Source organism: Oncorhynchus masou, chromosome 18 (genome assembly GCF_036934945.1).
Source record: "Oncorhynchus masou masou isolate Uvic2021 chromosome 18, UVic_Omas_1.1, whole genome shotgun sequence".
In the NCBI taxonomy this organism is placed as follows: domain Eukaryota; kingdom Metazoa; phylum Chordata; class Actinopteri; order Salmoniformes; family Salmonidae; genus Oncorhynchus; species Oncorhynchus masou.
In genome coordinates this window covers 53,958,780-53,974,152 of record NC_088229.1, presented here as the reverse complement: position 1 = coordinate 53,974,152, position 15,373 = coordinate 53,958,780, and the positions used below count along the sequence as shown (strand labels likewise).

The 15,373-nt window shown below is 42.3% G+C and overlaps 2 protein-coding genes and 1 pseudogene across 4 annotated transcripts in view; 2 read left to right on the top strand and 1 right to left on the bottom strand.

Annotated features, from left to right (window-relative positions):
* LOC135504822 (V-type proton ATPase 116 kDa subunit a 1-like) overlaps window positions 1-3,753 on the top strand; it is a 41,322-nt gene extending 37,569 nt beyond the window's left edge. For all 3 annotated transcript variants that reach the window (XM_064923703.1, XM_064923701.1, XM_064923702.1), the window contains exon 22: window positions 2,260-3,753. In XM_064923703.1, coding sequence (XP_064779775.1) covers window positions 2,260-2,353 — 94 coding nt within the window. In that variant the 3' untranslated portion in view covers window positions 2,354-3,753. The remainder of the gene's footprint in view (window positions 1-2,259) is intronic.
* Window positions 3,754-7,326: 3,573 nt separating this feature from the next.
* Window positions 7,327-8,131, top strand: LOC135503725 (serum amyloid P-component-like; annotated as a pseudogene).
* A 4,581-nt stretch (window positions 8,132-12,712) lies between these two features.
* On the bottom strand, window positions 12,713-14,217 carry LOC135504821 (C-reactive protein-like). The gene is made up of 3 exons (XM_064923699.1): window positions 14,058-14,217; window positions 13,818-13,888; window positions 12,713-13,531 (listed from the first exon to the last, which is right to left on the bottom strand). Exons 1-3 carry the CDS (start codon window positions 14,159-14,161, stop codon window positions 12,915-12,917), a joined length of 792 nt encoding a protein of 263 aa, XP_064779771.1. The 5' UTR covers window positions 14,162-14,217; the 3' UTR covers window positions 12,713-12,914.
* Window positions 14,218-15,373: the final 1,156 nt, after the last annotated feature.

The following is a 15,373-nucleotide window of genomic DNA, read 5'->3' as shown; positions in this document are numbered from 1 at the left end:
CTGCCACATACCTCTTGTGTCTGAGCCGTTGAATTGAGATTCTACTTTGTCTCTATACTAACGCTTAGCTTGTTTGATAGCCTTGATTAAATGCAGTGGTTCGCGCTTTCAGTTTCACGCGAATGCTGCCATCAATCCACGGTTTCTGGTTTGGGAATGTTTTAATCGTTGCTATGGGAACGACATCTTCAACGCACGTTCTAATGAACTCGCACACCGAATCAGCGTATTCGTCAATGTTGTTGTCTGACACAATACGAAACATATCCCAGTCCATGTGATGGAAGCAGTCTTGGAGTGTGGAATCAGATTGGTCGGACCAGCGTTGGACAGACCTCAGCGTGGGAGCTTCTTGTTTTAGTTTCTGTCTGTAGGCAGGGATCAGCAAAATGGAGTTGTGGTCAGCTTTTCCGAAAGGAGGGCGGGGCAGGGCCTTATATGCGTCGCGGAAGTTAGAATAACAATGATCCAAGGTTTTGCCAGCTCTGGTTGCGCAATCGATATGCTTATACAATTTAGGGAGTCTTGTTATCAGATTAGCCTTGTTAAAATCCCCAGCTACAATGTATGCAGCCTCAGGATGTATGGATTCCAGTTTGAAAAGAGTCAAATAAAGTTCGTTCAGAGCCATCGATGTGTCTGCTTGGGGGGGAATATATACGGCTGTGTTTATAATCGAAGAGAATTCTCTTGGTAGATAATGCGGTCGACATTTGATTGTGAGGAATTCTAAATCAGGTGAACAGAAGGATTTGAGTTCCTGTATTCCTGTAGAGTTCCTGTTCATGTAGAGTTCCTGTATTCCTGTAGAGTTCCTGTATTCCTGTAGAGTTCCTGTTCCTGTAGAGTTCCTGTATTCCTGTAGAGTTCCTGTTCCTGTAGAGTTCCTGTATTCCTGTAGAGTTCCTGTTCCTGTAAGGCCCTTCTGCTCCGATTGCTCAATTTGGCCAGGAGGCCAACTCTAGGAAAAGTCTTGGTTGTCTCCAAGAACACAGGAGGCCACTGTGTTCTTGGAGACCTTCAATGCTGCAGAAATGTTTTGGTACCCTTCCCCAGATATGTACCTCTACACAATCCTGTCTCGGAGCTCTACGGACAATTCCGTAGAATTGAGCTCAATTTCGAGTCTCATAGCAAAGGGCCTGAATACTTATGTAAATAAGGTATTTCTGTTTTTTATTTTTAGTAAATTTTAAAACATTTCTAAAAACCTGTTTTCACTTTGTCATTATGGGGTATTGTGTGTAGATTGATGAGGAAAAACATTTTTGTAATCCATTTTAGAAAAAGGCTGTAACATAACAAAATGTGGAAAAAGGGTTAAAAGCGGAAGTACGATTTCAGTTGAACCTTGTGTGCAATTGATTATCATTATCTTAATCCATCTGCCCTTGCTTACTTCCCTTGGCAGATTTGATAGAACTGTGGGAAATCAGTATGATGGAAACTAGTTGGAGCTATTGCTTCCTTCCACCGATCCATGTATCTCAGATCTGCCAGGGGAGTGAACGAGGACAGAGGAGAGAGGGAATGAAGTGCAGCCTCATTCACTGGCAAGATACTGCCCCCCCCCCCCACCTCCACCCCCACTCCCCACCCCCACCCCCTCTCTGGGGAAAGGGATGATCGACAAGTGGCTAGCTACATGTAGCTTAGCAGTATAACATCAGGTTATTTCAATAAAATGCAAATGGAAGTGTTCCACTTTTTAAAAAGCCATTTTATCCTTTTCTTAATGTAAATAATGTTGGGTAAGCACAAAAAAGAAGTTGACTTCACTTGGTTTCTCACCAGTTGTCAGCAAGTGGATGATGCTGTGTATTGTTGCTTTCAGCCAGTTGAATAGATATTCAGCAACTGTCGGTTGGACAATCCAGCTTGAAAGAGAAGTAGGGATAGCAGTTGTTCCACGATTTAAAATGTTTCTTCTTTAAGGTTTGTTCTCATTCAGAGAGGAGATGGTGTTACTGCCAAGCATCTGGCCTCGTAACTGAGGAAGGAACATGCTGCTCGTTAAAGCCCGAAATGTGGTATAATGGTGCCGTCCAAAGACCGTCCAAGTTTATTTGAGGCTTTTTGACTCATGTCCAGGAAATGTTGGACGAAGTATCATAATTGACTATGATAATTTGTAATTTGAGAGGCAACCATTTCTTTGTTTTGTGTTGTGGCGGCTGGCTCGAGGCCTCGTCCCAAAACTCCATTGACCTGTTCAATAAACCACTGATCTTTTGCGGTCCTTTTTGTCTCTTTTTTTAGGGTGGAGTTCCAGAATAAGTTCTACACGGGGCAGGGCTTCAAGTTCGTCCCCTTCTCCTTCGAGAGCATCCTGGAGGGGCGATTTGACGAGTAAACCAGCTCGGCCACATCCCTGACAAATCCCAGACGAACACCCCCTCCCACCCCCCACCCCCAGACTTTTCCCTCTATAAACGTTTCTGCATGGACCCCGAAACTGCAGCTCTCTTACCCCCTCTAGGGGCCATGTTGTGACGTGTCGGTTTTGTGAGTTGTGTGTCTACGCTCCTCTTTGCCCCACTCCAGCCTCGCAGTGTTGTGAAGTGTTGTTGTTGTTTTTCCATTTTCACAAAACTCCCTCCTTCCTTCCGTGATGCCATAAGAAGTTGCTACATATTGTGTGAGTCGCGTTTTCACCCATGAGCTTATCAGTCGCTCTTCATTCATACGAAAGACGGTCATGGAGTGTTTATTCTTAAACGCATGGCTATGTAATGACAGCTGTCGACAACATGTGTATGTAATGATGCTATCCCGTAGCACTGCTGGTACTTACATCGTACAATTTTGTGAAAGTGGTGAAGAGAACAAACGATGGGTCGGTGACAAAGTAGCAACACTGTCAAGTTTTATTCTCTGGCATCCTATGGCATCCTATGGCATCCCCTCAATGTGACTGGTGTAAAATGTTCTGGTATATCTATTCAAAGAGAATGTCCTCTGTGTGTTGTGGCTCTCCCTGTATATATTGTTTTGTGCAGCATGATCTAGCTATTAGCGTGACCGTGTCAAGAGGAAATCATAACAGATGCTTCCTGCTAAGGATATGACCAAATTGAGATGGGGAGATTATAGGGACATGTTCAGGAGCAGTTTGATTTGACTGTATTTTCTGAACCCGCTTCGTTGAGGAGCAGGCAGAGCGATATTTAAATCAAAACATAAAATGCCTTTCTATTGGTTACTGTACTGTATTCATTTACTTGCCCCTAACTCGCAGCAACTGTATTGTTGTTTATGATACTGTAGTACTTACACATATATTATTTTTAAATGCTAGATTTGAAGCCTATTCTACCCTCAAACTCATGTGATGAAAACAACACTCTCTTTGGTTCATATCGTTGGTTGTGTGTGATGTGGGCTGTCAAGTAATGAAACATATCTATCAAAATACACTCATTAAGTCCTCTCTAGTACAATCCTATGGTATGTAGTCATCGACAAATTTTATTTTGTATTATTTTCGTTCTGCGAATACATATTTTAACTGGTTGACAATGTGGTCATTTGAATTGTTGCGTTGTGTTCATAGTCGGTGTGTACATGTGCGTGTGTGCATGCCTGCAGAAGGATTGGCCTATTTAAAACAAAGTCCTGTTGTTAACGGTCAAATTTACTTTGCAGTGTAACATGTGCTCTGTCAGTTGATGTTTGTACATGATATCAGTCAGATGTGTTTGTGAAGCTAACTATTAAAACAAAGTGTTTGGGGGAATGGCCCTAGTGTCCTCACTTTCATATTGTGATTGTTATTCATTGTTTACAGTAACTATAGTTTTTCAGAGCTATACCCATCAGCTTTAAAAGGTACTTCACAAAAATGACAATATTACATATTGGTTTCCTTACCCTGTAAGCAGTCTATGGAAGGTAAGACAGGAATCCATGCTTTGGTTTTGTGTACCTGTCTACTGTCTCCAAATGCTAACTTTTTAGCATAGACTGCTTACAGGGTAAGGAAACCGATATGTATTTGTGTAATTTGGGTGAACTATCCATTTAACAGTCATCGATACCTCAAATTCCCATGGTCAAGCACATACTTCCATCCACCATCATCATCCCTGGATTTCTGAACTCACTCCTTAGGGTTCCTGGTTTTTCGATTCCCTGGTCTATTGTTGAATACTTCAGTAACTGATTTCCATGTATGAAGGTAAAGCCCTCAGAGATTTACAGGCCTCCTTTGTTTGAAACAAGAGGAACAACATCAACATGGCCCTGAGTACACAAAATGGGAGCTCCTCTGCCAAGCCATCCCACCCACTTCCCAATCCCCCCCTTCCATATGGCCTCAGAAGCCTGTGGAAACAAACAACCTGTTAGGACAATGCATCGTTATAACGGCAACTCCAGGCTAACCTCTCATGCCTCTTCCTGATCAAATCCAGGCATACAACAGCTATACTCAGTATGCGGTCCGCATTCCGCATCCGGACACAGAACGGGGTCAATACGGACTGCGGGTCTTGACAAAAAGGAACTAAATCACAACTGAAGTGGTCTGTTTTTGGAATGACGTTGGCCTAATTGTCCCTCTTTTCGTAGGCTAATTAGTCTAGAGGCCTTGGAGGATGTTCTATGTACAACCTGGTTGCCGGGGGACATGAGTGTATTACCAGCTGAGCACAGATGAGTGGAGATCCATAGCGCCCACTAGTGGCTGCCCAGGCTAGCAAGAGGCATGTGGCAACAATCCACTGCAAAAGAAAATGTGCCAGGGTGCACTCCCGCATTTCTCCGCCCGGTAATGCATGTGGGCATTCCTGCATCTGCAGGAGCCCCTTTTTATACTTTTATTGGTCCATTTTTAAGCTATGACTCCGGCACAGGAGGGAGGCTGGAGCGATCCAGTACAGTAGGTGGCAGTAATGCAAATAATATTGGATTCCAACTGCCGATAAACCCCACAGAAGAAGAAGAATCGGCAGAGGGCGACAACAATAGCTAGCTATAGCTAGTACACGGGGCAGGGACAACCGGTAGACAATGTCTTTCACGCCCGTCTGTCGGTCATTGTTTTACCGCAGTTCTGTTAACGATGGTGAGGGCAGGTAAGAGCGAAGGACACACTGTCTACCAGTATCAACCACGCCTTCCGCAAGCTAGGAAGGAGGACTCTGGTAGAAATTAGGTTGGGGGCGAAAAACACATAATACTTTGATTCCCCTTTTGACCCACATTCAAATGTGTCACACAAGCATGAAGATGTTGTGCTCAAGGGGGGGGGGGCATTCATGCAGGACCAATGGGATGCTTGAGGGAGGGGTGTTCATGCAGGAACAAAAACGCCACCCACGCGGGAACGCCCGAATTGTGGGTTGCAGTTGCACACTATTAGCTGGTTTCCGCCAAATGGATAGCAAGCACGCTCGTGGCCATCAGCTCTTTGAGTTTTCTGCCGTGATGGCCAGAGAAGTATGAAGGAGATTAAAATATATATATATTTAAACTTTATTTAACTAAGTCATAAAGAATCATGAGTAATAAAACAGGCAAATACCCGAGAAAGTTATTTAGCAAAGAAACGCTGCCAGAGGTAACACAAGAGGGAGCTCAACCCTTCAGGCGATGAGTGGGAGATATGAGAGTAGCTGACCAACAACCACCATAGATATGACTGCACTTTTGGACTGGGGATACCCCAAGCCCACTCCCCCCCTCCATAAACTTGGCAGACTTCATTTCCCTTTCAAAGCATACAAATTCCTGTGAAGATTGGTACAAGTCCCGAGCTCTCTGGAACATGGAAGCACTATTTGTATTTGAAAGAAAATCAGATAGGCATAAGCATGTCCAAGAGAACGTCTTAATTATCCATTTTAAATTAAAGAGGAGAAACGTCTGGTCTCCACTAAAGCACTATTTTTTTATCATTCTTTATTTTATAACTGCGATAACAGATATTTTGTCCTGTCAATAGCCTTAGGAATTGTAATATTTATACGATAGTAATGTATTTAGCCTAAATGTGTAAAGACCCCTTTACCTTTTCCATATTTTCTTATGTTACAGCCAAATGTTTACTAATTTATTAAACATTTTAAACAGAAGGACCTTATTTACATAACTATTCAAACCCTTTGCTATGAGACTCAAAATTGAGCTTAGGTACATCCTGTTTCCATTGACCATCCTTGAGATGTTTCTACTTGATTGGAGTCCACCTTTTGGTCAATTCAATTGTTTGGACATGATTTGGAAAGGCACACACATGTCTATATAAGGTCCCACAGTTGACAGTGCATGTCAGAGCAAAAGCCATGAGTTTGAAGGAATTGTCCATAGAGCTTTGAGACCAGATTGTGCCGAGGCACAGATCTGGGGAAGGACACCAACACATTTCTACAGCATTGAAGGTCCCCAAGAACACAGTGGCCGCAAACTGAGCAATCAGGGGAGAATGGCCTTGGTCAGGGAGGTGGTCACTCTGAAGAAGCTCCAGAGTTCCTCTGTGGAGATGGAAGAACCTTTCAGAAGGACAACCATCTCTGCAGCACTCCACCAGTCAGGCATTTATGGTAGAGTGGCCAGACAGAAGTCACTCTTTAATAAAAGTCACATGACAGCCCACTTGGAGTTTGCCAAAAGCCACCTAAAGACTCGCAGACCATGAGAAACAAGATTCTCTGGTCTGATGAAACCAAGATTGAACTCTTTGGCCTGAATGCCAAGCATCACTTCTGGAGGAAACCTGGTACCATCCCTTTGGTGAAGCATGGTGGTGGCAGCATCATGCCGTGGGGATGTTTTTCAGCAGCAGGGACTGGGAGACTCGTCAGAACCAAGGGAATGATGAACGGTGCAGAATAATGAGAGATCCTTGATGAAAACTTGCTCCAGAGCGCTCACCTTCTAACCTTGAGTGACTTGAACCAGATTGAACATCTGGAGAACCAGGAAAATAGCTGTGCAGTGACGCTCCCCATCCAACCTGACAGAGCTTGAGAGGATCTTAGAGAAGAATGGGAGAAACTCCCCAAAATACAGGTATGCCAAGATTGTAGTGTCATACCCAAGAAGACTCGAGGCTGTAATCGCTGCCAAAGGTGCTTCAACCAAGTACTGAGTAAAGGGTTTGAATACTTATGTAAATGTGATATTTCAGCTTTTTATTTTTAATAACTTTGCTAACACTTCTTAAATCCTGTTTTTGGTTTGTCATTATGAGGTATTGTGTGTAGATTGATGAGGGGGATAAAACAATGTAATCCATTTTAGAATAAAGCTGTAACATAACAAAATGTGGAAAAAGTCAAGGAATCTGAATACTTTTCAAATTTTATGTTTGGGCTTCCTGCGGTCAATTTGCAGTCTACAAATTATTTGTAATTAAGTTTCGGCCCTACTGACAATACACTCAACAGAAAATCGTCCCAAGGCTGAATCTAGTTGATGATCTCTAATTCAGGCTATGTTGACACATGATATCATGTTGTAATCAATTCCACACCCTTTCCAATTTCTCAGGGACAGTGTTCTCATTCCCGTTGGAGAGCGACACTTTCCATGTGAAACTCTCTGCTAAAATCCAGACGCCCATTTCCGCTATGACCGTGTGCTTGCGGTTCTTCTCTGAGGTTGGCAGAGGCCAGTCCATTGTCTCACTTGCAGGCCCGCCAAGATAAGGATATGCTGTTGTTCAAACCATATGTGGGGGGAGCATACTGAGTCCACATCAAAGAAGCTGGACTGGATTTCTTGAGCTTGCCAGATAATAAGAATGAATGGAACTCCATCTGCTGGACCTGGGACTCTTACACTGGTCTGACCCAACTCTGGATAAATGGGAAGTGAAGTAGATGGAAGTTTGTCACTTCGGACATTTCTATAACTGGAAAGCCAAGTATTATTTTAGGTTAAGAGCAATACACATATGGGGTGGTGCTTTCATAGATTCCAGTCCTTTGTGGGGGACCTGGCCAATGTCCACTTATGGGATAGTGTCCTCCCTCCCTCCTTGACAAATCCGATTTTTATGTGAAGGAGAGTTCCTTCACTCCTGGAAATATTCTAACCTGGAAAGCATTAGAGTACATAACTGAGGGGAACGTGTTCAAGGAGAAGAGTGACTTTGATAATGTTGCCTGAACACTAGCATGATTTTTTATCTGTCTTTCAATGTGTGTGATAACTGTTTCATCTGTTTCAACATTATTATATGCTATAATACGATTTTCTTGGTTCCTGAGTATTTACTGAATACACTCTTCTAAGTATAAAATGTAACATTCCCCTGATGCAAATCAAATCAAAGTTTATTGGTCGCATGCACAGATTTGCAGATGTTATCGCAGGTGCGGCGAAACGCTTGTGTTTCTAGCTCCAACAGTGCAGTAATACCTAGTAACACAAAACAATACACACATAATCCAAAAAGTAAAAATAAAGAAATTAATAAATATTAGAACGAGCAAACACAAGAGTCAAGGATATATATATATATATATATATATATATATATATATATATATATATATTCCAAAGCATTATGGAGTGCCATGGAGCAGTTTAGTTACCATACAGCAGATGGCAGTGGTGAGCCATCCCACCACCCAAGTAGTATTTGGACAAGGTTATGTGACTTGGGTTCGTATTATGAAGGCAGTCGAGTGGATTGCGCCATGTTGTCATCAGTGGAGGCTCCTCAGAGGAGGACGGGGAGGACCATCCTCCTCACTGAAATCATAAAAGTATAATTTAAAACATTTCAAAGTTATCCTTTTTAGATAAAACTATACTAAATATAATCATGCCACCAAATAATCGATTAAAACACACAATTTGCAAAGGTCTACAGTCGCCTCAACAACACTCTGTAGGGAAGCTGAAGGACAGCTAGCTTCTGTCCTCCTCTGGGTACATTGACTTCAATGCAAAACCTAGGAGGCTCATGGTTCTCACTCACTTCCATAGACTTACACAGTAATTATGATAACTTCCGAGGACGTCCTCCAAACTATCAGAGCTCTTGCAGCATGAACTGACATGTTGTCCACCCAATCAAAGGATCAGAAAATGAATATAGTAATGAAAGCAGCTTGCTAGCACTGCAGGGCATAAAATGTAGTGAGCAGTTGACTCAAAGAGAGAGAAAAATAATAATTTAACAATTTTTAACTAATTAATTTACTCCAAAATGAAGGAGAAGCAAGAGAGAAATATATATATAGAGATTGTCATGTTTTTTTTTTTCACTTTCAGTTTCAATTACTTAGCTGGTAATGCAGCTAGCTAGTTTGGCCTACTGAAACACCCTGCTCAAGCAGAGGGATGCTATGTTAGCTAGCTGGCTATGACTCTCCATCACAATCCTGAAACTCTTCCAAGTCAAGGTAAGCTTTTGTTTTTACTAATTTATTGCCACCTGGCCCGCCGATGTAACTGCTTACTGACTGTACACTAATGTTAATATATGATTGTAGTGGGTTTACTAGCACATTAGTTATATTAGCTATGTTGACTAGGGGGTGTCCTCGGATGGGGCCACAGTGTCTCCTGACCCCTCCTGTCTCAGCCTCCAGTATTTATGCTGCAGTAGTTTATGTGTCAGGGGGCTGGGGTCAGTTTGTTATATCTGGAGTACTTCTCCTGTCCAATTCGGTGTCCTGTGTGAATCTAAGTGTGCGTTCTCTAATTCTCTCCTTCTCTCTCTCGGAGGACCTGAGCCCTAGGACCATGCCCCAGGACTACCTGACATGATGACTCCTTGCTGTCCCCAGTCCACCTGGCCGTGCTGCTGCTCCAGTTTCAACTGTTCTACCTTATTATTATTCGACCATGCTGGTCATTTATGAACATTTGAACATCTTGGCCATGTTCTGTTATAATCTCCACCCGGCACAGCCGGAAGAGGACTGGCCACCCCACATATGCTCTCTCTAATTCTCTTTCTTTCTCTCTCTTGGAGGACCTGAGCCCTAGGACCATGCCCCAGGACTACCTGACATGATGACTCCTTGCTGTCCCCAGTCCACCTGGCCATGCTGCTGCTCCAGTTTCAACTGTTCTGCCTTATTATTATTCGACCATGATGGTCATTTATGAACATTTGAACATCTTGGCCATGTTCTGTTATAATCTCTACCCGGCACAGCCAGAAGAGGACTGGCCACCCCACATAGCCTGGTTCCTCTCTAGGTTTCTTCCTAGGTTTTGGCCTTTCTAGGGAGTTTTTGCTAACCACCGTGCTTCTACACCTGCATTGCTTGCTGTTTGGGGTTTTAGGCTGGGTTTCTGTACAGCACTTTGAGATATCAGCTGATGTACGAAGGGCTATATAAATAAATTTGATTTGATTTGATTTAGGACGTTACTTTAGCTAATATGGTGACAACGATGTAGGCTGTGGCTTGGAAAGGTTTTTTAGCCTGGTCACATACAGCTGATGTGTTGTGCATTGAATTCCACAAGCGAAGGGAAAGGGGGAGAGGACGAGAGCACAAAGATGCGAGAATGAGTACAACTTGGCTGTGTGTTCACACGTGATCAGGGGTGTATTCATTCCGCATATTCTGTTGAAAAACATTTCTTAAACGGAAGCAAACTGAACAAAACAGGGATAAACATGAATTTGTCCAATAGAAACTCTCGTCTGTAACTGTTGGACTAATGATTACATCCTATATCAGCTAGATGCAGGCAAGAGTGTGCAAGGCGGTATTGAATGTGTGCATGTGTCACTGTCTGTGTCCTCACATTTGTCTCTCGACCTGTGCGTACCGACATTGTAAACTTTCATTCATATGCTTCCATTGAACCTCATGATGGGTATAGGGAACATTTGTGTATCATGTAGTACCCTAAATCTATTGCTGTTACATTGAACTGGGTGAATGGAATATGAATGACAGTCATCCAATATTCTGTAATAGAAATAAGGCTATGCTCATTTAAAAAAAATTGTCCTCCCTCATCTTGAATGGCACTGACCGGCACTGGTTGTCATATGCGTGTCAATGAACGTAACACATAGTGACAAAGAGGGTCATTATAATAATACATATTTCTTGTACATTTTTGTAATATTTGTACATTTCAATGTAAAAAAAAAAAATCCAGAATGGAAAGTCAATTAGTGCAAGCAAGCAGCGCAAATGTTGGAATGCCTAGCACACTTCACAGTGAAGGTTACCACCTGGCCAGTCCTTTTTCAAGTACTCTTATTAAAAACTACTCTTATTAAAAAGTACTCTTATTAGTCCTTTGTCAAATATCATTCTGCATTTTTGACAATTGACTATGTACAGTAATAAAGGAATAACACGTAGGCTATGTAATAACTTTGTAATATTTGAGGAAAACTTATTTGCGCAAAGCACATGCATGTGCGCAAAAGATTAGCAGACCCATGCAGTAGTTTGACTTTTGTCAAGGACACTTGAAAACATGTTCGGTCACAACAGGCGAAACATTGGCCATGATTTCAGGTTTTATGTTATGCTACTTATTGCACAGATATACACTGAGTGTACAAAACATTAGGAACACCTTCCTAATATTGAGTTGCGCCCCCTTTAGCACTCAGAACGGCCTCATTTCGGGGTGGGGGGGGGGTTATGGATCTGCAAGCTGACTAAAGCGTTCGACAGGGATGCTGGCCCATGTTGACTTCAATGCTTCCTACAGTTTTGTCAAGCTGGCTGGGTGTCCTTTGGGTGGTGGACCTTTCTTGATACACATGGGAAACAGTTGAGCATGAAGAACTCACACACTCAAACATGTGCGCCGGGCACCTACTACCATGACATGGCACACATACACAATCCATGTCTAAATTGTCTCAAGGCTATAATATCCTTCTTTAACCTGCCTCCTCCCCTTCAGCTACACTGACTGAAGTGGATTTAACAGATAACATCAATAAGGGACCATAGCTTTCACCTGGTCAGTCTATCTATGTCATGGAAAGAGCAGGTGTTCCTAATGTTTTGTACACTCAGTGAACAGTTGCAGGGGTGTCCTGTTCAGTTTAATCAATGGAATGTCATACAAAACAAGGAAACGGTGTGCTTTATGACCATGCAGACGCCACCGAGCAGCCGGGTAGGCTGTTTGGAGTGTTTATCCGACTGGATTCAAAAATGTAAACACTTCTGAAACCAAAGTTGCGCCCCTGTATAGGGGACATGAGGAGTAGGTTACCAATATGGCGGACGGTGGCTTTTGAACAAATTGTCTCATCAAGTTATTTAAAATAAATGACACAAATTATATTATAATTATCTTGATATTTAAGATTACATGTTTGTATGAAATATAATCCTATATTCTTACAATAAATCTTTTTTTTTAGATCAATTACCAGACTAGGAGTTATAGGCCTATAAGGAGCAGGAGTAGAGAACCTAGACGCAGCTGTTTGGAATCAAAGCTTGGCACGGTAACATGAGATCAACTGATCTGCTGGTTTATTCTTGTGGGTTTTTAGTTGCAGGAAAGTTGTTTCAACACGCTGGTGCATGAACTCCAGCGTTAATACAGAGCTGCTTGTGGTTCTGCCTGGTTGTTGCAATTGGCCAGCAAAGTCATTCATCTTCTGTTTACACAACGACCTTGTGCACACAGACACACTGGAAAAATGTCAATAAAGACATCTTGCTTTTTCCGTTTCATCCTCCTCTGAAAATAACACTTTACACAATTTCAGAGGTCATCTGCATACAAATGATAAATGAAAGACAGATAAACATTTATCAGAAATTATTGAAACTTTATTGCACTATTCTTTTCTATTAATTGAATACTCAGGAACATAAAAAATATGGGATATTGATTCGCAACAGAGCTTTTAAAGTGAAAGCTGCTATGAGCATACAAATGATGATGACAGTAATCATAATACATTTTAACACATTAGCAATACCTGGTACAAATGTATTGCTCTTGGTTCACTAACAGTTATAGTCACTTATCTCCTTGAACACCCCTCCCCCAGTGGTGAACTCCAATGCTTTCCAGTTGAGAATATTTCCTGGAGTAAAGATTTTTCCTTGCATATACAATTTGATTTGGCAAGGAGAGATGACACTGTCCCAGAAGTGTACATCAGTAACATCCCCCACAAAGGATTGTGATGCTACAAAACTTCCACCATAACTGCCTTGGTTTTGACCTAAGATTATACTTGGTTTTCCATTTATAGGGCCATTTGGCTTAAGAATCTTCGATGCACTTCGTCTCCCATTCGCCCACATCTGGGTGAGACCAGTTTTAGAGTCCCAGGTGCCACAAAAAGAGATCCATGCATTTCTATTTTCTGGCAAACCACTGATAGTAACAGAATTTCCTCTGATATTCAGTTTATACCCACCCTTTGATTGCAAACACAGATTGATATCTTTGGAATCAGAGGGGGTTGCTAGAGAAAAAAGGGACTGGTCTCGGTGTTCCTCAGTGAAGAACCTCTGACACATGGTCATAGCAGTAACAGGCTTTGAGACGTTGCCAGAGAGTTTTACAAACGAGTTGCTTGTCTGGACTGGGATGATTAACTTTTTCCCTGAGAGATCTGTATGGGTTAAAAATGAGAGAAGGAGAAAAGCTCACCAACAGAAATGTAACAGAAATCAACTTGACCTAGTTAGTATGTCTTGATGTCCAGTATGATGAAAATATAGAGCTTTTTTTTAAAGTTATTTCACCACTGATTAGTTTAACAATATTTGCAATGCAACATGATCGGAAGAGAAGTTGCGGACACTCAGTGACAGCAAATATTTGCACAGTTAAGTCCATGTAGGGCCAGATCTACTACATGGTTAAAATTACAAGTGAAAACTTGAGAGATCATTCACCTTGATGTTCAGCATAACAACCATAGATCAGAAACAGCAGAACCAGCAGCTTCTCCATCCACTTTAGTACACTGTAAAAAGAGAACAAAAGGTACTGAAAGTATGACATCTGCTGCCTGTTAAACCTGCCTTCAAGAACCATTCTGAGTGCTTTGTACACAAAAAAACAGTGCTAAAATGTTGCCGATCTGCATAATCAATTGAAAAACGATTATATTTTAGTAAAGTCATTAAAATCACCTTTCCATGTCTTCTTGTTTAAAAAACTTGATTAAGCAAATGTCCAGGATAGCAGTTTTACTCGAGCTCTCTTCCGCGTCTTTCTCTTCTACTGTAAAAGTCATAGACTTTTAAAGGGGAAGGGGTGGATCTTTTATGAACCAATGGTGAAGAGAGTCAGATAAATACACTCTTCTCCTCTGGTTGCCATGTTTTACCAGTGAGTGTAAGTGGGTCATTCAAATCAAAGCTGCAGGTCATTCATCTTTGCACACAGTATATTCCGAGACACAAACTCCGTACCCTCTTTACAGAGAAACAACTAGAACCTATTAGAAGCTTTGTCAATCCCACTGACACAGAAAATGGTGACAGTAGCCTTCTTCAGGGCTATGTCTGAATTACTCTTATTTTACTCTTAATTTTGGCCATGTAGTGTAATTGTTTGTGGACACCTGCTCGTCAAACATATCATTCCAAAATCATGGGCATTACTATGGAGTTTGTCCCCCCTTGGCTGCCGTAACAGCTTCCACTCTTCTGGGAAGTCTTTCCAGTAAATGTTGGAACATTGGAAGCAAGTCTCTGCAGCATTCCGCCACAAAAGCATTAGTGAGGTCGAGGTGATGTTGGGTGATTAGGCCTGGCTCGCAGTCTGCGTTCCAATTAATCTCAAAGGTGTTCAATGGATGAGGTTAGGGCTCTATGCAGGCCAGTCAAGTTCTTCCACACCAATCTCGACAAACCATTTCTGTATGGACTTCGCTTCGTGCACGGGGGAATTGTCATGCTGAAACAGGAAAGGGCCTTCCCCCAAACTGTGGCCACAAAGTTGGAATCATAGAATTGTCTAGAATGTAATTGTATGCTGTAGCGTTAAGATTTCCCTCCACTGGAACGAAGGGGCCTAGCCCGAACCATGAAAAACAGCACCAGACCATTATTCTTCCTACACTAAACTTTACAGTTGGCACTATGCAATCGTGCAGGTAGCGTTCTCCTGGCATCCGCTAAACCCTGATTCGTCCGTCGGACTGCCAGATGTTGAAGCGTGATTCCTCACTCCAGAGAACGCATTTCCACTGCTCCAGAATCCAGTGGCAGCGATCTTTACACCACTCCAGCTGACATTTGGCATTGCGCATGGTGATCTTAAGCTTGTGTACCTCTGCTCGGCCATGGAAACCCATTTCATGAAGCTCCTGACGAACAGTTATCGTGCTGACGTTGCTTCCAGAGCCATGTGGAACTTGGTAATGAGTGTTGCACGCGCTACGCACTGAAGCACTTGGTGGTCCCGTTCTGTGAGCTTGTGTGGCCTACCACTTTGTGGCTGA